Source organism: Oryzias latipes, chromosome 11, assembly GCF_002234675.1.
Source record: "Oryzias latipes chromosome 11, ASM223467v1".
Lineage (NCBI taxonomy): Eukaryota > Metazoa > Chordata > Actinopteri > Beloniformes > Adrianichthyidae > Oryzias > Oryzias latipes.
Window position 1 is genome coordinate 14,098,521 of NC_019869.2, and position 22,651 is coordinate 14,121,171.

The following is a 22,651-nucleotide window of genomic DNA, read 5'->3' on the forward strand; positions in this document are numbered from 1 at the left end:
TTAAAAAGCTGCTCAATCCTGAGCCCCGACACCTGGATCCTCCACGGAGGTTAGAGAAATGTGCGTCCGAGTGACACATCACACCTGTTTCCTCACTATTAACCGCGGAGACAAAGATCCTTTGTTGTCCCTCAGAAGCAGGTTACTGTATAGTTTTAACAGGAAGGTTCTGAAGGGTGAAAAAACGAACAAATGTGAACAGATAGGAAACGTTATTAACGTTTGTACCATCAACCATGACTTTACGCCGTTCTCAGCATGTCTTCTGACGTCACAGATGCGCAGAGATCGGAGAGCTGTCATTCATGGAAACCAGACCGGAAACTTGGGAGGTTACGCTTTCAAAGTAAAGGTTACAAAAACAAATGTTAGAAAACAAAAACATTGATCTTAAACAGTTTACTTATTCAAATTGAGTATTAAAACACAAATCTCCAGATGATTTTCATTAATTTAATAATCATTATTATTATTATTACTATTATTATTATTATGTCACATTAAGACAAATTATTAACTATTGCATTAGTAATTATTGGAGTTTTGTTATGAATCTTGTGATTATATTTAGATTCTACAAAAAATACGAAAATAATATGTACATTAACTTTATCCAGTACATTTAAATAAATGTATGTTTAATAATAACATTTAAATTATATCCTTCACAGTTAATAATTTTCTTTCTAATGAAAATGAGGTTTAGATGAACACTTTCGTTTCTACACAGAAATAATCTTTCTGGTTTGATGGGTTGTTTCGTACTCTTATTGTGAAATCTCCAAGAGCCGCATCTTCCGGCTGAGTCTGTTTACTTGGCGCAGCTGATGCGCCACAGCGAGAGGGAGCGACGATCTGTGAGTTGACAGCGCATCAGATTAGCGCGGGACGGTGGGATTATCATCCTTGGACGGAACGGCGCGGACCCGTTGAACCTTCCCCCGCAGCGGCGCGCGCTCCCCGGGGCTGAAGCGGACAGGCCGGCCGCCGCCGCGCGTTCCTCCTGCGGTGAGTGATTCTTGTCTGCGGGGCATGAAGGAGGCCGGCGCGGCGGACCGGGGGGGGGGGGGGGGGTCTGGGGTTACCTTGGATTATTTCATAAATTTCTATAGTGAATTGCGGCGCACACTTCTGCTCATGCGCAGCCTGGTTCTGATTCTGATCCTCTCTGCGCTGTTGTGCGCCTGGATGCGGATTTCATGGAGGCTCACAGCAGAGGATGCTCTGAAGAATAGAAATGAACAACTTCCAGATGTTTAATTATTCTTTCCACCTCAATTAAGAGAATATTTAACACATCTTATTCTGACACTCTGATTATTCTGACATATTATTAATTGAGGGTGTTTTTGAACCCTCTTATGGGATTCTGCTGTTAGTTTCCAGTTATTGATTGGTGGAACTTTAACACAACCAGGCAATGACACACAAACAGGACATATAAAGGGTTAACAATATCAGATGAACTGCACTTTCAGATTAAAGATGCAACATTAATGGTATTTAGATTTATTTTGGGATTAAATTAGGATTTCTTCATCTTTTGGACCAACTAGCTCCATCCAGACGCCTCTGACCAGCTGATGGCCAAAGTCCTGCAGGTTCCTCCTGCCTTTACAGTTATAATCAGGCAGGTTACTTCTTATCTCGAATAATTCCAAGGAATTTTATCATGCAGAGCAGCAATTAAACTCAAACTTGACCTCAGGTTCATTTGCTTTTGTGTGTCCACACACGCCCAACCACACTATAAATCGATACACAAGCAGTCCCTTTGAACGCTTATGCAACGCCGCGGGAGCCTGCTTCTGTCATAAATGCAGGCCTTGCTGTTAAAATAAACCAGCTCTATTCTCAGCCCGGGAATTCATCTGCCCCTGCTTTAAACTGATTAAGTGTTGAAATGCTCCCATATGAGGTAAAGAAGAGCTCCAGGTGGAGACGGCGTGGATGATTAGCAGGTTAGGCTGAGGCCGCCCTCAGGAGATCATCCCTCTGCTGGCCTCTCTGCAGCGTGTTTGTGCACGAGGGGAGAAGCTGCTCTCACATCTTCACTGTCAGGCAAGCTGTTGAGCATGGCTAAAAACAAACATGGACTCCAGAATCTAACCATTGCCTCAGAGGAGCAGCAACTCACCTGACAACCCAACAGAAGGTTCACAAATGGAGTAAAAGGCAGAACAGATCTACTCTGGTTGCGTTGTCCAGCTACGCACATAGGCGTGTTCCCTGGCAACTGTTGCCGGGATTTGTGTTGTCTTTGTGAAATCAGGTGAGAATGGCACACCTGAGTGTGGATCACCTCCCAGGAATGTTCTTCATTGTGTTTTTTGTTCTTGGCACGCAGGGAAGATTCCTGAAAGTTGAGGACAAACCTCCCGTGAAGGCGTTTAAATGTTTGCAGCTTTCTTAAATCCAAGCTGTGAAAAAACCTCATATCAAAACAAGTGCCTTATGATTCACACAAAACATGTTTGAAACCAAAAAAAAAAAACCAAAACAACACTGGGTCAATGAAGGGCTTCAGGGTGGCACACCGGTTAGCACCAGGCTCTGGTTCTAATACCAGCTGGGTCCTTTCTGTGTGGAGTTTGCATGTTCTCCTCGTTCATGCATGGGCTTTCTCCAGTTTCCTCCGGCAGTTCAAAAACATGGGCTATGTCCAAATTCCGACCCTAATCCCAAACTACTAAAAAACTATAGTGTGGGACTATGTAGTTGTCACAAGAACAGGCAGACGGCTGGATCCAAATCCAGCAGGTTTATTAACGCAACTAAAAGTCTACAAAGCTAAATCAGGATGAGGCGGTCAGGGGTCGATAACAGGCATAAGATCATCAGAGGAGAGACAGGGGCAGTCAGGATCCAGGTGAGTGACGGGCCAGACGGCAAACTGAGTTAGAAACAGGGTCAGGAGACAGAAGATCAGATCCAGGTACAACGCTCAGTCATGAAGGCAGAGTGGCACAAACAATACTTCGCACTGAGTGCGGCTCAGTTTACTGCTTAAGTATGCTGTGATCGATTTAGTGAATGAGAGCCAGGTGTGAAGCACTCAGAAACTGCACGCCAGGGTTGCTGGGAGATGTAGTGAGTCTATAAATTATTGTATTAAATGTATTAAAACAGTGTTTCCCAAACCCTGGTCCTGGGGGCACACTGTCCTGCATGTTTTCCATGTTGCCCTGCTTAGGCACACCTAATTCAATCATCAGGCTCTGCAGAAGCCTGACAATGGCAGTCATCAAAGGCAGGTGTGTTTGAGCAGGGTTGGATTGGAAAAATGCAGGCCAGTTTGCCCCGAGTACCAGGGTTGGGAAACACTGCATTAAAAAATACATTTCTTTTGCAAAAATTGTTCAAACACAATGCATTGTGGTCGATATTTGCCTATCTAGTGAGCGTTGATGCGCAGTGGTTTTTCGCAGAGACTTCTGGGAAATTTCCAGGGCGCTCAGTTTCGAAATTGTAGATTCAGACAGCCATACAAGATAGTGAACACAATATATAGTGAGTAGTGAAGGAATTCGGACACAGCCATGGTTCATTGGTATCTCTAGTGCCTTGTTTCCAGTCTGGTATTTTGAGCATTTCCATTATAAAATAGACGCATTAAGCGGACCCAATCGTAACATTTTTGGGCCCTCGCTGGTTGTAGGTGCATAGAAAAATGGAATGGACTGGTTAGGGCGGAGCTACTGTTGGAACCCATTGATTGGCTGAAGGTCAGTACGACTACGGAAAACCTTAGGAAAGCGGTTGTATTTCTCTTCGCAGACCAGTTCAGGGTGTGTCACACCTCCCCCCAATAATGCCTCAGATAGGCTCCAGCGACCCCGTGACCCCAAAAGGGATTCACTGGTTTTAGAAAATAGATGGGTGTTTGTTTTGGGAAAATTCTTTCCAAAAATGCAGCTATCACCGTGTGAAAGCAAATATTTTATTTATTCAAGTCCTCGGTCTGCTGTAGTTTGAAAAAAGTCTGCTCTCATGCAGCTTCAGCAGCCTCACATGTTGAAGATCTTTTTCGCATTGTTCATCTTTGGGAGCAGCTTCTCCAGGATGTTATGGTTTACTGGATTATGACAACGAAGCAAAAATATAAAATGAAATAACTCAGCAGGCATGGAATTAAACATTTGCTACCTCCCACTCCTTTTCAAGCAATAAATCAAAACTTTACTTGACTTTAGTTAATAATCACTATATTTATTCAATCTAATGTGACCTAAGTGTGAATTGTTTGCATGACTGCAAAAATCTATTTATGATTATGAGTAATCACACTGTTATTTTTTCTTACATTTACGTTAATGTTTCTTTGTGTTGTTTTAGTTGATGCATTTTTTATTTGTGCTATGAGTTTGATATATCTATGGGATTTTGTTGTTGTTGTATTGTCTAAAACGGGCGCAGCGGTATGCTGGTCCACCTCTTATCGTAAGATTGCAGGTTCGATTCCATGTGTCGAAGTGTCCTTGGGCAAGACACTGAACCCCACCTTGCCTCTAGTGGTAGGTTGGCGCCAATGTTTGGCAGCGGAGCCGCCACCAGTGTGTGAATGTGTGTGAATGGGTGACTACAAAGAGCTTTGAGCCTTCCAGGAAGATAGAAAGCGCTTTACAAGTACACACCTTTTACAATTAATGTGTGAAATAAACCAATAAATCAAGTCAAATCACTGCGAGGAACAACATTTCATGCATCATCTCTTCCTTCTCCCTTAGGTTCAGATCAACATCTGGACGACCAAGCAGAACTTTAAGGGTTCCTCAAGAAGTGATGTCCAACAGAGAAATGAAAAACTGACAAATTCAGGAGCAGAAGGCGAAAACAGGCCACTCCCCCGCCCGTGGGCCGGCAGACATGGCGGGGCTCAAACGCCATCATGACGGGAAGATCGCCGGGCTGTACGACCTGGACAAGACTCTGGGTCGTGGTCACTTTGCTGTTGTCAAACTGGCCCGACACGTCTTCACTGGAGAAAAGGTTAGAATCCTTCAACCAGGCCCCCTTATGGGTCAAAAATTGATCAAATTTGAAACATTTTCTTTAAAGAAGCAAAAACATTTTGCCGATGGGGTCAGAGAAATTGTATAACAAAAATTCCTATTTTGGGGAAAAAAATCTACTCACTAAGACATGTTTTCTATTGTTTTGCTGTTGAAAAACTTTATTCATAACATCTTTTTTTCTTGAAAGACAGAAAATATAACAAATTCTTGTCTTAGAAAACAGAAACTATCATCTGAAGATCAGAATGAGACCTGACTGAACTACATTACTCAAACAGTTTCACTTCAAATCTCTTCCAGGTTGCGGTAAAAGTCATCGATAAGACCAAGTTGGACCCGGTGGCTCGAGGTCACCTCTTCCAGGAGGTCCGCTGCATGAAGATGGTGCAGCACCCCAACGTGGTGCGTCTCTACGAGGTCATTGACACGGCCACCAAGCTCTACCTCATTCTGGAGCTGGGCGACGGCGGCGACATGTACGACTGTATCATGAAGCACGAAGGAGGCCTCAGCGAAGAGGTGAGAAGGTGACGGACAGCACCAGTGCCACGTGGTCCGGGTCGGTGCAGGGATCAGCTCCAGCTCGCCTTGAAGGCTGGAGATAAGACCCAAGCCAGATGATAAATAGAAACAAGATACTGTCAATTCTATTAATGAGGGAGCAACCAGGAAGTTTGGAAAAGCTTCCAGTAAAGGTGTAGAACTTACATCCTCAGAACTAACCCAACCACAAAGATCTTTGAAAACACATTTGATCCAACTTTTTGAATTTTTATTGGGGTCAAACATTTGTCAGAACAAAAGAGCTTTTTTCTGTTTTATCAATGCCTGGATAGCCCTTTTAGTTCTAGGTATTAAAAAAAAATATTGTATGTGTTTGCATTCATCTAAACTCTAAATTAAGGTAAATTTGGAGCTGAAGTGGTTTGTTGCATATTTGCATCAATTGACAATAAGGAGTTAATTTATCGATTGTTTTTTTTAATTTAAATGTCTAATAAATTATTGTGAAAAATTAGAGGGAATGTTTTTTCTGTTTCACATTCTCAGCAGTTTTTTAGCAGATCATTACTTTTTCTCCAAACGTTTGCTGTAGATTTTCCAGCAAATACAGAAACTCCACAGAAGACATGACCTTCTATAGATTATAGATTATATTCCTATAATCTAATGCGGATTTTCAAGATTAAAACTGGTTCCTTGTCTCTTATAACTAAATTATTTTAAGCCAAGGTTTGTTTTAATATCTGTTGTATTCAAATTCCTTCACTTCTCACTATATAGTGCACTCTGCAGGGCGTTCGCCATTTTGTAGTGCTGTCCGAATCTTCAATTTCCTAAATCCAGTGGCCTAGAAATTTCCCAGAATTCTCTGTGAAAAGAAAGGGTGCATCAATGCATACTAGGTTGGGGAATATAGACCATAATGTATTGCGTTGGAACAATTTTTATATGAATTAAGGCTTTACTTGCTTGCTGTTTTAAAAAAAGAAAAGTAGTGAGCATGGTGTCCAAATTTCTTTTAAAATCCAGGGCACCACATACGGTAGTCCAGCACTATATAGTTTTTAGTAGTTAGGGATTAGGGTGGGAATTCGGACACAGCCTAAGTGTTTCTGACACGGATGTTTGGGATTTTCGGAATCAAAAACTAATGAGGTGAACCAGGCGCTAACTTTTATGCCAGAGTCAGTGAAAAACGAAACCAGTTTTCACTCCGTGCTCTCGCTCAGAGCATTCTGACTCTGGAATTTGAAACAGGTCTGCACTTGTGTTGGAGTGTCTAGGAGTTGATGTTCAGTTGCACAAGAGTCTGTCATCGGGGCAGGAATGACGGTTAGATGAGACGCGTCTGCATTTCTACATTTCTCAAGGGTCCGAAAGCAAAGACTGGATCTATTTCATCATCTTTTCTTCAGTAAATTATGTTTACAGACATTTGCGTCAGTTTTTAGTTATGCTGTACTGAAAAGATCCCTTTTAATGGAAAAAAAAATCATAAAATCATAATTTAAAATAATTTAAACACCCAATTTGATTTCAAAAACTGTGTTTTTGCTTTTTTTAATATGTTCATGTGGCATTTTTCTAATAATGGAGGACATTGGTGGACAGCTCCAATACAGCTCACCATTTTTATTGCACCAGAAATGCTAGTTTGGGGTTGTGTGGGGCTGTAAACTAGTGGGAGAGAGTGTAAACAGAAAGATGTTGGGAAGCAGGGGTGGGCTCACTCCGCACCAACTGTCCCAGCCAAAACTCTGAAGTGAATTTCTAATGAACTCCTGTTGCTCTGCAGTAAGAAACAATGTCGTAGAAAATAACAAAAACAACATAATCATAACTAAAAGACCGCTGGGAACGTTTTGAAAATAGATCAAAAGACGATCGGAGCGGGACTTTAAAGCTGATTTTGACTCATACATGTTTGTTAATTGATTCAAAGCTTACTTTGTTTTAGAAATGTAAAGAAGTATGCGGGCATTTCCTGGTTTAAACCCCTACGTGAAGCGCATCTCATTCATCATCACTGACACGCTAAAAACGTGACTATTTGCTGTTTCCTGTTAAGGATTTTCTGCCCTCCAAACAGAATATTTTCTGCCAAACCTACCAGTTAACTTGATTTACACAATTAATAGCGATATTTTGCTAATTTCTCTAGAAATGTGACTTATTTTGCCAGCTATCCACTGTTCACATTGGAAGGAAAACTGGCTACTAGTCTATTTGATTTATACTTTAGTTTAAAGACACTCCAACAGTATTAACATAAACAGTATTTTATTTTGTAATTAGCTTAAACTATTTCTGCATAAAACATGAAAATAAATTATGAGTTTTTTTCAAGAACAAAAGGATTTATTGAGCTTAGGTGACGTTTCTGCTAAAGGTTACAAAACTATTCAGTTTGTTTAAAATAGATTATTTTTTTTATATGAAAGATGAATGTAAACATTAGAAAAGTTAATTTATTGTCTGGGCAGTTAGTTGTAATCTGCAGTTTCGCCTTTAGATGTCACTCTTTCCCAAAACCCCTTGCTGAGTTTTTGGGGCAGATTTTTGAAAGGCGTCAGTCCTTCCTCTTCCTTTCCAGAGGTGGCACCATCCTGATGCTCTTTTAACACTTTTTGTGTGTGTATCTTATTTTCTAAGGTGGCCAAGTGTTACTTTGCACAGATCGTGCACGCCATTTCCTACTGCCACCGGCTGCACGTGGTGCACAGGGACCTCAAGCCGGAAAACGTGGTGTTCCTGGAGAAGCAGGGAGTCGTCAAGCTCACCGATTTTGGCTTTAGCAACCGCTTTCAGCCCGGGAAGACACTGAACACCTCCTGTGGCTCCCTGGCCTACTCCGCCCCTGAAATCCTGCTGGGGGACGAGTACGATGCTCCTGCTGTGGGTGAGTACAGGAGCTGTGGTGGCGTGACGCTCTCAGCATCACTGAAGGAGCAGCTCGGTGTACACGCCTGTTGACGGCAAACGGTTCTGCTTTTGCATTGTTTGAATGCGGTGGAACCAGTCGGCTCACGCGGCGTCTTCTGTCATCACGCTGCTGAAATAAGAATAAGGGAATCCGACTGGAACAGGCGTGTTTGAGGGAGGAAAGCAAGCAGGAAAGAGGCAGGACAGGCGGCGGCAGCCCCCCATGCCTCTGAAAAGGGGGGTTGCAGAGAGGCATTGTCAGTTTCTCTGACTGAATGGTTTTGCATTAGCATCTGTGCGTCCTCTGCCTCTCTGTACCAAGCAGCTTTCATATTTGATGCCAATGTGCGTGCATGTGTGTGTGCATGTGTGTGTGCATGGGGATGCTCTGCTCGTTGGAGAAAACGCAGCATCCCAGTGTTAGTGTTCATTCAGCTGAGATAATGAGGCTTTGATTGCTGGGTCTATCGGTCCAGCGGAAGACTAAACGAGAAGCAGACCGAACTCAGGGCGGGGCTCACCTGAACGGAGCAGAGGCCCGTCATGGGCCCGGTACCAGCAGGTCTAGCTGGTTGCTGAGATATAAAAGGCTTTGGTATGACAGCTCTCCTGAGTTGCATTTGTTCTACAGTTTTTTTTGTCTGGAATTTTTTATTATTATTAATGTTTAAAAAAGATTGAAGCTAACAGTTCCTCAGAAGTTAAAACAGTAAAAATGACAAATGACAGTTGCGTTCATTTACAATATTTTTAATCTACCATAATGTGCTTTCTTTAAAAAAAAAGAATTACAATCAAACTCAATTTTTAATATTCTAAACATGCTGCTTCTTATATAACTTTCTTGCATCCTTTTTTTCCCATCGAAATATTTTCATATTTTCCTCATTTGTCAATGTTTTCAAAGCTCTGGATTCCCTGCAGTGGAGGATTACTATTTGGATTACTATACACATCATTTGTACTCTAAAAAAACATATTCAAATCTGTGATGCAAAAAGCTTTAATTTTGAAACCTTTTCATAATAATACAGCTTCCTTTTTGCAAATAGGTCAGCGCAGTGTTGGTCAGACAGTCTGAGTTCAATAAAACTAGCTTTTGCTCAACAGGGTTTCCACCCCCACCCAGAGTCAGACAAGAAGTGCAGCGTCGATTGTGACCCACTTTTTTACCTGTTATCCTGTTTTACCAAACAAGCTCAGAGGGAAGGTGAGTCCTCTGCCGTGTTTCTGGGATCCTTGTTTGGGTCTGACAGAAACCAAAGAGTTCATGTCAGGATTGAGGAGGTGAAAGGTCAGACTGGGGAGCATAAGCTCTCATTTAAATGCAGCTTTTCTGCGGATGCAGTTTTGGAAAACTCCTGCGGGGCATTTTGTTGTCAGCTTTGGAATTTGAGAGTCAAAGGTTTTGGTTAATCCAACCGTAATTTGGTTTCTGCTAAACCCAAAGCTTCCTGATGTCCAAAATCCACTAATGTCCCTACCTCGTTTGTGTGTCGAAAGAACCAAATGGAGTCATTGGGACTGTAATGGATTATTGGAACGCCTTTTTCAGTAAATTGCTTAAATTAAGTCCCAAAAATGCAGCTTATGAAGGTGTGGGAAAGGGGGGGTGAATTATAGCGGCTAAATAACCTCCTGGTTGTTAGGAGCTTTCACTAATGAATTCAATTTTAAGTTTATATTTCCTTCTCTTCAGTAATCTGCTCTGAAACGGCAGAACACACAGCAGAACACACAGCCTGCTCCGCACAGAGCGCTCCTGTCTTCCACATCCAGATCTTTCTCAAAGACAGAAAGATGCTAAGCGAGGCCGAGTAAGAACATGAAAGACCAGGCTTTATTTTTCTGTTCGGTGCAAAACAAAATAAAATAAATAACGGACGTTTTTGTCATCGTCATATGAGGAAGATTGCAACCCCCCCTTCGGCTGATGAATGCTCAGAAAGCAGCCAACGTGCACCAACAGATTCTGCTGCAGAAACCTCGTCTGCAGCAGGGGTTTGGAAGCTGTTTTACATCTGCAGAATGTGCAGAGCAGAAGCATCACTACCTAAAGGAAAAGCACACGTGTTTATGAGCCTCTGATGCTCACACAAAAACCTCGAGAAGCCCTAAAACTGCACTGAACAATGCGTTTACTTTAGAGATGAATCAACCCGCTGGGTTCTGTGAAAGTTGTCATTTATGGAGATAAACTCGGCAGTGATTTTCATGCTGACCCTGCAGCCTCCACCCCCACCCCCCCACCCCCACCCCCAGAGGGAAGCAGCATCTCTTTTTAGCATCTCTCTGCTCCTGGCTGTTGTGCAGCTTTTCCGCGCTCGCGCTGCCACACGGCGTGCAGCTGCCAGCCGTGAAGCTGGGCTCTGATAAACCCAACGCCGCTTATATGAAACCTCATGAACCTCAGTCTGTCATCAAAATGACAGAAGGAATCAATTAGTTCCTGAAAATGAGATTTTATTAGACATCAATTGCTAAATTCTACTTTTTTTGTTTGTTTCAACAGATTCTTATTCATTAAAGCAAAATAAGTTTGGTGCAAAATCAGGAGGAGGATTTAAGTCAAATTGATCTTCCCCAAAAACAAAAAAAGTGGTAATTTACAAATCTATGGATTTATGTTTCATTAAAGCAAATTCCCTTCATTTTATTTTGGTAAAAAACAGGTTTTATGTGAATGAATGTTTAGATCCTCTTTTCCTCTCTCTGAAAACTATTATTTGCTGCAGTTAGTCTCCTTAAACAGTCATAACATGTTTTAATATAATGAAAAATTAAGGCAAACGAAAAAAGATTTTCAAAATAAAATGATCAAAATTGTCAACAAACCAGAAGCATTTTGCTGAAAAGTAAACAAACATACAAAAAAATCAGTAAACCACATGAGCTCCTACAACCAAGGTTTATTTATATGTATTTCCCTGGAACAAAAAGCAATAGTTATTACTGAAAACAAAAACAAAAGTAATAAAGACTGCCTTCCGTCTAAATGCTGAAACAACTGAAAAGAAAAAGTCAAGAGAGAAACCAGTTTTAAATTGCCATTGGGGAGCAATTAAAAAAGTCCTGCTGTGCGACCTATTCTGTCAAAATTCATGTTGACATTTGATGAGTTCAGAAATTTTCCTTTTCTTTTTAAATGAATTTTGGTTTAGTTGCAATGTGTGATATGAAATGAACAGAGGCAGAGCTGTATTTCCTGAAATGATTTCAAGTTAAGCTGTGACTCAAAACCTGAGATTTTAGTGACAAATTAGTATCCACACTCCAAAAAGAGCAGCCTTAAAATAATAAAAAAACACTAATCTTAAGAAGAAAATCTCTAGAAAGTAGTAAAATAATTTTTCACTCTTGATTTCACAAGATGATCAAAATTGGTGGCGTTCCACACAAGCATTCAAAAAGGAAAAATAAGCGGGGGAAAAACTATTTATTAGATAGAATTACTTCAAAGTGAATATTTTACAGCCCAATAGCTAGTTCTAAGCAAGTGATTTGTTGAGTTTTGATGCACCTAAATGTTCATTTTTATTCTAAAAATTAGAGTAATGAGTAGAAATGACTCCATCGGAACAAAATGAGATTATGACCTTTGTTGGCCCACCTTAATAAAACCTCATAAAATCTATAACTAGCGCATTTTCTTAGAACATGAATCAAAATTTTTGTCTCCAAAATATTTACAATGAAGATGAGTCTAAATAGCCAACATCTATTAAAAGTTAAAATAATATTCTTAAAACTGACCAAAAAATTACAGCGAAATTTGAGTTGTTTTGAGATTAAATCAAGTTTGTCTTTTGTCAAGAAGAGTAAGGAGCAGAAGGATTTGGACTCATTTTATTGATATTATTATATTTTTAGATTCTAGCTCTTAATTAGACAAAGACTGGGCTGATTTTGAAAAGCTTGTGTAAAGCAAAGAGAAATACCGGCCTCGCTTAAGTTACTCCTGATTAGCTGGACTGGGTGAGCCCAGTTTCTGATTGGCTGAAAACACCTGATCCAGGTAAGCAGGAATTACTGAAGCAGTGTTAGCTGCTAAACAAGAGGGTTGGAGTCCACTGTACCTCGTATGTCTAAAAACAACATCATTAAATAGTCATCAGAGTAAGAACTTAAACAAAGAAGTAAAACAGTTTTCCTAATGTTTGGTCATGAATCCGTTGATTGTTGAAAGTGTTGCTGCTTTGAATGCACTTTGATTTCCTGTTTCTCTTCACAAAACCTTCTAAAAAAAAAAGTTTGCTCTTAAACTGCACAACTTTTAAAAATATATCGATCTTATGCTTGTACCAAACAGAAAATCAGACCAATTGCATCAATCATGCACTTTTTTGTTGTCAGTCTACTAGTCAAACTTTATCTTATGTGACTCGGATAAAAGAAGCATGTGGGGGTTCTTTTTCACCCCGGCAGTGGGTTCAGGAAAAAGAAGGATCTCCTCTTTAGATCTAGTAAATTGCATATTGATTAGCAATCTGAAAGTGTGGATCATCTGACTTGTCCCGGCTAGAAGGAGGCTGACTCGGCGCCTCAGCGCGCCCATCGGCCTCCAGTCAGCATGTGATTGCAGAAAGTGTGTCAGTGGAGCGTCCTGCTGACCACAGAGAGCCCAGAGCAAACATTTCACTGCTTTGAAATAATCCGACCAGGAGAGCTGTTCTGGAAAATTAGCATTTGCACGAAGCTTCAAGGGGCCGGACGCGTTGACCCACTTTGCAGAGACGGCGTGTTTGTGTGCGAGCGAGCTGCAGGCAGCCTGTGTTTGACAGATGTGACCGAAGCAGCGCTGATTCATGAAGCTGCTTCCGATGCGACGCGAGTCACGCTTCATCTGAGCTTTCCGTTTGCACATCCAGGTCACTAAGCGATGAGGAGCACTAACACGTCACATTGTTGTCGATCCCCTACAGATATCTGGAGTCTGGGGGTGATCCTCTTCATGCTGGTGTGCGGCCAGCCCCCCTTCCAGGAGGCCAACGACAGTGAGACCCTCACCATGATCATGGACTGCAAATACACGGTTCCCCCGCACATCTCGCAGGCCTGCAGAGAGTGAGTAATGCCCAGCACACAGATGGACGGAGTAGTCTGCAGGTGCTGCATATTTCATGTTCATAGATGTGAGAAGAGGAGCTGCGAACATGGGGAGGGGGCGCGGCCTCCCTTCTGTCCTGCTTTTGCTGCAGCAGTTCGCTGCCAGCGCCGCCTTAAGTGCATCTAATGCGCCCTTCAGAAGCAGCCCACTATTTTTAACTCAGCGCGTGTATAGGGGATGCGTCACAGCATGGGGGGGGGGGGGGGTGCACAAATATTTGCAAAATACATCCGGTAGCTTCACCAGATGATGTCCACATTCACGGTGTGGTTTAAACTCCTATTCCCATGAGGCCTTGAGGGAACAGCTCTTCCTCTGTTTGTCTGGACGCCTGCAAAACGGCTGATTGTTTCAATTTGGACAGGAATTTGGATTTGAGATGCCAAGAGCAGGCCGCAAATCGTCACCATGATCTTGGATTAATTAAACAGAATTTACTGCAAACTCCACCCTAAAGCAATAAATACTGCTAGCGTGAAAGAAAATCTAGAGCCAGCTGAAATCCAGGCTGCATTGGCTGATTATCAGGAGGAAATGCTGCACAATCTTCATGAAAGAGCTGATTACACATAAAAAATGAACAATCCAGCAGTATATTTTAACTTTATGTTCATTTTTCTGTCAGCTTTGACATTTCTCATACAAATTGTTTTTTTTTGTTATTATATGTTATAGAAAATTATGCATAAACGTTTGAGGGAAAAACGCTGAACTCCAGAAACCTGATCATTGTCTGAGTTATCCGATTATTCGGGTGATCCTGAAAGCAGCACAATTTGTTATCCCATCAGGAAATGCTGATCATCTGACTTCTCCTTAATAATCTGATTACTTCCTGCACATACATCAGTGTATCCGACTGGTTTATTTCCTTAGCATCAGAAACGTGTAAATATGTTCACTGCAGAAGTGACAGCCACACCCATTTACTGTATAGAGAACTGGACCGAGTGACCCCTCCCCCCTGGAGTTCCTAACAGGAAGTACCTGCTGGTTCCAAGAAGCCAAAATCCCATGGACTTCTATAGAGAAATAAAAAGCTGTTACTCTGTCATTATATTACTAAATAATAAACATTCCTACTCTGATACATTTATAGACATCTTTTCTACCTTTTCCTGAAAATCTTTCAAATTTTTTTCAAATTTTTCTTTAGTTCAAGTTAACCAAATTATAAACAGACCAATCAGACGCCTCAACAAGAGTAGGTGGTCTCAGGTCGAACATTCCAAATATTTCGTGTAGCTCGCTCTCAAGTGGTAGGGGTGTGGCCTTCCAACGAGCTCACTCCTGATTGGTGAGAGTGGTTGCCATAGAAACGTTGACTCAGACCAACTTGGACTAATCACTGCTTACTGATGTCAGCTGGTTCCAACATGGTGACGTCCGTATCTTAAAAAAACGTCACTCAGTTCTCACACACAAAGTAGTGGAAAACCCAAAAAGGTCAACTGGTATGTACCGTCAAGAAGCAGAAGATGCATCCTGTTTTTCAGACCGTCCAGCTCTGTAGTAAAACTCAGAGAACATGAGACCAGTGCACCAAAACACCAAACCAGAATGAGCCAAAATGAAGACAATCAATCATATAAATTACTATATTTTTGTTTGTTTATTTTGTAGTGCAGCATCTTTTCCATAGGAGCTGCTGATCGGCAAACATCACAGGAAACCACACCTCCAAAGCTTCTCACACTAAAGGGATTCATAACTAATGAATAGACACAAATCAGTGTTTGACTCTGTCAGGCGTTTGGATCTGGATTACGCACATATGTGAGGCAGCAAATGCGCAAAACCCCAAAAGCTAAATCCCAAATTACCTTTTAACGAGAGAGATTTGAAGAATTGATCACTTTTACTAGAATCTGTGGATGTGTATAACATACAATCCAAATGATTTTTAAAAACTGTCAAATTAGATTGAAAACATTTCAAAAAACATTTTTGTAAAATGGTTTTACAGAGTAAACTATGGTTGTAGTTTACTGTAAGTACGTATTATTCATGTAACATTCAGATGATGTGATATCATTCAACTAGAATGAATGGTGAAATATGGATTTTTTTTTAAATGTTTATCGTCTTATTACCTGTATCCCATCTTGTGAGTTTTTAAATGTTTTCTGGGATGTTTTGTGTTCAGACATTTTTTTTTTTAATTTTCTTTTTCCAGTGTTTTCATTTTGCTTCTATGAAACAAACAAAACAAAACATTGGCTTTGAATTTGGACGCTCTAGAACCGCTCAGATTATACAGAGGATGATGATGAGTCCTAGCAGAGGCGTGAATCGGTGCAGCTCTAGTCTGGATGGGTCTCGCTCTGCATTGAACTCCATCAAATAAACTTCTTTTTACCCATCAACAAGAACCAAAATGTTACACAACGTAAACACCAGTAACAGAAATATCCTGTCAGTGTTATGTAAGCATGAATCACATTCCCATGTACTGTAAGTTTCGCACCACATTTGGTGTCTGATAACCTCATGTTTCTGCCATTTGCTCCTCTGCCCTTCAGCCTCATCGGACACATGCTGCAGAGGGACCCAAAGAAGCGAGCGACCTTGGAGCAGATCGAGAACCACGAGTGGTTGCAAGGGGTGGACCCTTCCCCGGCCACCAAGCTGTCCACGCCTCTGGTGTCCCATCGCAGCCTGTCTGAGGAAGAGCACGGCTCCATCATCCAACGCATGGTGCTGGGGGGCATAGCAGACAGAGACGCCATCACCGAGTATGTTCCTTCCTCCAAGCACTTGAGTTTCAGCTGCATCGCTGTCTGAAGCACTTCCTTCATCGCTCGGTCCTGTTTGCACCGTTTCAGGGCTCTGGAGTCCAACCAGTACAACCACATCACAGCCACGTACTTCTTGCTGGCAGAGAGGAGGCTGAGGGAGAGGCAGGAGAAGGAGCAGCACAGCCAGACCCGATCACCCAGCCCCAGCAAGGCCCAGTTTAGGTATGCTCCAAAGCTGTCTCTACAGTTCTCTGCACTCACATGTCCGACAGAAGATCAGCACAAAACTCCAAACACCTTCAGTCTGCAGAAAGATAATCCAGGTTAACTAGTTCCCCCGTTCTGTCTTCAGTTGATCCTTAAGGTCCAGTCGTCCTGAAGAATAGAATCCTGAAAGAGCAATGTTAACATTCTTAAACCTTAAAATGTTAAAACAGTTCACAGACAGGAGTTACAAATCCACAGAAGTCAATAAAAGATTTGGTGATTAAGTAGTTCTGGGACTTTCAAATACATCTAGATATTTATGGAACCGTAACGATTGGAGAACCTTCAGAGTGTTAGAAGTGCTAAAAACCAGAGAGCTTCCGGTCGGAAACATCTGCTCACAAAACGTTTCTCTGAAAATAAATCCTTAGAAAAGCACCTGATCTTTAAGAGAAGGAGTTGTTCTTCAAAACAAGTAAACAAAATAACCAACCAGATTACCAGAACTACAAAACTAGACCAGGACCCTTTTGGGGTTAGAGGAAGACCAGTTGCCTCCAAAAAGGTCCTGGATGATTCTGATCAAAGATCCTTTAAACATTTAACGACACTTGTTGTGGTCATCAATTGTTACAAAAAGATTACGTGGTCTGGTTTTAGTATATGGTTTTAGTATAAACATGCTATGTACAGTTCAGTTCAGAGTATTGTTATGTGGTAATGATGAGGACCTGCAATGGAAAGTAACCCAAAAGAGTATTTTGGTCACAGAAGAGTATTTGAATCGACCACTTTGGTGTTTTTTTCTGATGATAAAGTTGCTGTTTAAGTTCAAAGAGCAGGACTTATGATGAATTTGTAGAGTTTCAAAGGGCAATTATTTTTGTTAATTAACAGTTCAGAAGCCTAAACAACCCTCCCTTGACTCTATATATCCTGACTTTACTGTTTTTTAAATGTATTTTAAAATGAAAAAAAACGTTATTTTCATTTTGGCGCTGGTCTACTCAAAGCAGGAGTTAACGACGAACTTGCCCTAGTCCAATAAAGTGAAACTCCATAAAATGATTCCTTGTATAGTTTTATAAAACCTCTTTTTAGTTGTGTGTGCTTTAATTAGATTATAACCACATTTTCTGTCATGTTACCTTGACTATAAATGGAAGTAAACTATAATTCAGTAGTAACATTCAGTGTTCTATTAAATGGAACTGTTTAGGATTCTAAAATAAACTGATTTTAAACTTACATTAAGAGTAATTCTCACTGCTTTTTGGTTCTATGATTGTTTGTTATTTCTGAACGGCAGATCTAGCGTACAACACTCCACTTTTCTCTGTCATATTAAATGTTGTTCCACTGTTCTGGTGCTGAAAATTGTTTTCAATATTTTCCAGACAATCTTGGCCCACCAGAGTGGATGTTCACCAGGATGTTAGTGATGGGTTGGGGGGTCCTGCCATTTCACACCCTGGGGGTCCCCAGTCTCCTGCCCGCAGTGCTGAGAGCCTTCACAAAGGTCCCAGACCCAAAACAGCTCTACCGGACCTCCTCCAGCGGCAGGAGAGCCACCCTCCAGCTTCAGGCCAACTTCCTCCTTCTCGACAGAACCAGGACCGGGGCTTCAAACCTGTGACAAAGCCCCACTCCAACCCCCTTCGGCTGGGCTCTCTGGGTTCTGTGGGCCCTGTTAAACCACGAAGTCCCAGTCTTTTTAGTGTTGAAGAGGATGAGGAGGAAGAAGGACAAGACAAATGTTTGCCCCCCTGTACATTGCCTTCCCAAGTGGTGCTTCGCTGCAAATCCTCCTCCGGGTCTTCTTCCAGCAATCGCATGACATCTCGTATGAGCGCTCCTGTTTTTAACCAGATCCACGAGGAGGTTAAAGAGGAAGAGGAGCTGGAGGAGGAGTGTAGGGAGTTGCATGGACTTGCCCCCCCAAAGCCCAGCCTCAGTCTCAATCTAAACTGTCAGATTCCGTCACCTTTGACCCTGACTACATCCCCTGAAACTGTTGGCGGCACAGCTCCGGTCACTGCTTTCTCGCCCAGCTCGGAGACCAGCGACGATGAGACAGAAGGTCACTTAAAACTAGACTCATTAAGCGTGGAGGTACATGACGGGGAGGGGAAACAACAAGCTAAGGGAGAGAGGGGGGCAGGACAAGGGAGCCCCTCCAAATGTGCCAGTCCAGGGTCAGGGTCAAGCCAGGGCAGGAGCACCGCCAAAGCCGCCAGTGGGCTGGTGGAGAGTCTGAAGCTCATGAGCTTGTGCTTGAGCTCTCAATTCCAAAACCTTACAGGCGGCAGCGGGGGCGGGGGCGGCGGCGGAGGAGGAGGAGGGAGTGGTGGTGGCAGCACCGGGGTTGTGGGGGACCCCCAAGACCGTCCCATGTGGAGGATGTGCATGGGGGGCTCCACTGGCAGCTTGGATAAGGTCTCCCTCCTGGGGGGTCCTTCGCCCCGTGGTAACCTTACCCACCAGCCTCTTCTCACTGATACACTGGCGGACCCTCTGCTGGAGGGCCCCTGCTCGGGGAGCCTGCGGCTCCGAGAGCTGGACCTGGCCAGAGAGAACCACAGGAACGTGAAGAACCGCAGCCTGCAGATACCTCCCAACGACAAAAGCCTCTCTGTAAACATTCACCGAAGCCCCAAGGAGGGTTTGCTTTGCACCCCCGCCCCACACAGCTGCTGCCAGGTCATCTAGAGGTCCACCTTTCACACTCCCGCTCACCTTTCTTCACCATCACACAAATGTTGGATTTTTCTTTGAGAACGTCAAACCCCGAACTCCCAAAATGCACATCAAAGAAACGTTTTCCGAAGTCCTTTCAGCAGGAACGAGCTTGTTTCTTATGCAGGTGGCATTTAAAGAAAGGGACACTAAAATGGTAACTGATGCCACAGGTGCTCACAACCCCACATTTGCACAACATGAGGTGTAGAAAAACAACCTCCACCCAATCTGAGGAAAGGAGGAAGCTGAAGAATTTTGTTACATATCTTTCTTGTGTTTGTTTTTATTGTATTTTTTTTAATTTATCTTTGAGACAATCATTATTTTTTTATTCTGTTTGTAAATTTTAGGATGAGACTATTTTTAATCCAATGTGGCCGAAAACAGGACAAAGCAGAAGGTGGGGCACAACTTTTTTTTGTAGTCTGTTTTGTTTTCTACTTCAAAGACAATGCACTCACGCGTCTGCATATGTACATATGTGAATACGTTAGCGGTAGCTAATCTCTTGTATTACCAGTAAAGTTGTGTTGCAGTAGTTACTTGAATGCTAGATCCTTCTTCACTGTTATTCTTCATCTCCACTGGATTTGGTAAAACAAACCTGAAGAATCTTCACACACGTGCACCGAAACGGTTAAACATGCAACGGCAGCTCTTTTAATTCAACTGGACCCCTCTACTGAATAAACGTTAAAAAAAATAATAAAACCATGAGCTGTATTCATCCTGTAGTTTTCCAGGATCACAGTAGCCACTGTTGTAGCGTATTCCAAGACGACAACTGAGGTGGTTTTTAACGGAACGAGACACCACCCCTTCATGTGTTGGCCTGTGCATCTGGATGTGCCACCCGCCCCTAGTGGAACATTTAACAGTGCATGTGTTTTTCCTGTAGCAACTTTATTCTTGACCCACCAAGGTGGAACTGCCCCTCTTTCTTCCCATTGTATCTACCTGAGTAACAGATGAAGTTGGTCACTTTACTGTAATCTCACAGCAATACCAGCGACTGCAAAATGTACAACAATGGATGTGCCATAAAATCTGTCTTGAGCATATTGTACTGTATGTATATGATAAAGATCTATTACAATAAAACCATGTGAAGGAAGTTGGAGCTGCTTGTTCTTAAATAAGCTGGAATTCTTTTGTGTTTTTTAGCGGCCTCAGTTCCAGAGTTCCTCTTTTTTTTTTTGGTTTGGTTTGGTTTACTTTCTGTGTCTGTAAACGGTGGTGACCTCTGCTCCTTCAGCTCTGGTTTGTGTTTCAGCTTGATGGTTGAAATGCTGCAAGTTCAGCTCCATTGTCACATCTGAACGACCTTTGACCTTGTGCACCAAATTATCTCCGAAGAATCTAGACAAACCCCGCTCTTATGATCTCTGATGGTTTTTTATATACATTGACTGTATATGAAAACTGGATGGAGTAACTTCTCCCCCCTCACGTTCCAAACAGGAAGTATCTGCTGGTTCCAAGAAGCCAAAATCCCAGAGACTTCTATAGCGAAATAAACAGTTGTTACTCAGTCATTCTATTGGACAGAATAAACATTCTTAGTCTGATACTGTTTTTAACATGTTCTTGATCTTTTCTTTGTTGCAAGTTAAACTGACCAATCACATGCATCAATAAAAGCAGGTGGTTCCATTTGGTCCCATTGAACACAATCAGTATCAATTAACAGCTGCAGATCTGGCTGTCTTAGGGTAACCTCTGGAGTCCCCCAGGGGTTAATGTTAGGCCCCCTTCTCATTATTCTTTTCATTAATGATTTGTCCACTGTTTGTCCTGAAACATGCTTGATGTATGCAGAAAACATGTTGTTTTTTGTTCATGGTTGTACAAAAGACACTGTTGCAGCTAAACTCTCTGAAACAATGTCCCTTGTCACAACTTGGTTGCAGCAGTGGTGTCTACTGTTAAACATCTCTAAAACTGTAGGCACAAACTTCACTAAGATAAATAAAATCTCACCTGATCCTGACAAACATGTTAATAGAGAAACGATACAAATGTCAGCCAATATGAATATCTCAGTTTATTAATGAATTCAAAGCTTACTTTTAAAGCCCGTATTGAAAAAACAAAGTTCAACCTTGCAAATTTTCATGCAATTTGAAATGAAATCTCACCTGAAGCTGTAAAAATGTAATTGCATTCTGTTATTTCTGTTATTACCTGTTATTTTCAGTCACTTCAGCTATTGTATAACCATTGGTCTCAGACTGCTCAGAGGCTGCCCAGAGTGCATAAACCACGGGAAGTCTTGTACAAACAAGCAATTAAAGTTATTGACAAAAAACCAAGACACTACCATCACCCTGTGATTTAAAAAATATATAGTATTTCAAACTGGGACAGTCGTCACACTTGCCAACATAAAACTGATGTACAAAGTACTCCATAAATTGGCTCCTGATCCTCTTACAGAGTTTTCCGGTCAAAGAAACAGTGTTAAGCATGTTATTTATGGCTCTGTCTGTTAAAATCCAGACTTCTCATCCGAAAGTACTGAATAGGAAATAATTTGAATGCTTTTGTCTCAACTTCCTTCAAAGCACTGATCATTTTTACATGAATACGAACTCCTAAACTTCATTGTTTGATTAATTTGACTAAATATTTTAAAAAACTAGTAACAGTGTTTTAATGCTCTGTCTAGTCTTGTTAATGTTCTTTTTCTTATTAAATTCATTTAAGTGCTTTGTGTAAAATCAGGCATAATTTGTTTGATGACTAACACCCAAAGGATGCGAAAACCCTTTCCTCCTTGTTCTAAAAGCATCCCCGTTGTTTGCTTTTTCCTGAAGGATCGGGATGTTTGTCCCTCTCTTAGCGCAGAGTTGTAATCTCTCCAACATCTGGCCTTCTGCTCCACATCAGCCATCTGGAGGGAAATCAGATCAGAGCAGATGAGCTCTCAGCCCCGCCCCCCGTGAACCAGCATGACCCACAGGCACACACACTTCCACTCACAGACAACTACTGTTACTGCTGCACGAGAGCCCCAGACCCATGAATGTGAAAATGACGGATCTGCCATGTGAAAGGATTACTGCATCACAGAAAGGAGGTCATGAGTGTTGGGTGGTACATGCTGGATTCACATCCACAGCATCTGCCTGGACGGCCATCACTGTTTCATTTCCATCAAATCCCACTCCAATCATCTGTTGATCTATTGTCTTTTAATTATGATTATGCGGTTTTAACACAAAATCCAAAATCTGTATTGTTTTCCAGGACATAGCTTCTACAGAGCGGCAGGAGTTCGTTAGAAATTCACCTCTGAGTTGTGGGCGGGACTGTTGGTGCAAAAGTAGCCGTTGATATTCCATCACCATCATCTCTTTAATCACACTCTTTTCCTCTCAAAACCCCAACCTGACATTACCGGTGTAACAAAATTGGTG

General features: G+C 42.0%; 1 protein-coding gene across 1 annotated transcript; it reads left to right on the top strand.

Annotated features, from left to right (window-relative positions):
* The first annotated feature begins 797 nt into the window (after positions 1-797).
* LOC101156261 (SNF-related serine/threonine-protein kinase) lies at positions 798-20,346 on the top strand. The gene is made up of 8 exons (XM_023959888.1): positions 798-1,008; positions 4,728-4,989; positions 5,316-5,534; positions 8,172-8,418; positions 13,364-13,505; positions 16,071-16,283; positions 16,374-16,508; positions 17,891-20,346. Exons 2-8 carry the CDS (start codon positions 4,867-4,869, stop codon positions 19,200-19,202), a joined length of 2,391 nt encoding a protein of 796 aa, XP_023815656.1. The 5' UTR covers positions 798-1,008; positions 4,728-4,866; the 3' UTR covers positions 19,203-20,346.
* Positions 20,347-22,651: the final 2,305 nt, after the last annotated feature.

Bases quoted from the DNA above. Each gene is read 5' to 3' on its own strand.
- LOC101156261 (XM_023959888.1), top strand. From the start codon at position 4,867: ATGGCGGGGCTCAAACGCCATCATGACGGGAAGATCGCCGGGCTGTAC. The intron at 16,284-16,373 runs GTATGTTCCTTC...GCACCGTTTCAG, and splicing joins GACAGAGACGCCATCACCGA to GGCTCTGGAGTCCAACCAGT. The intron at 16,509-17,890 runs GTATGCTCCAAA...AATATTTTCCAG, and splicing joins CCCAGCAAGGCCCAGTTTAG to ACAATCTTGGCCCACCAGAG.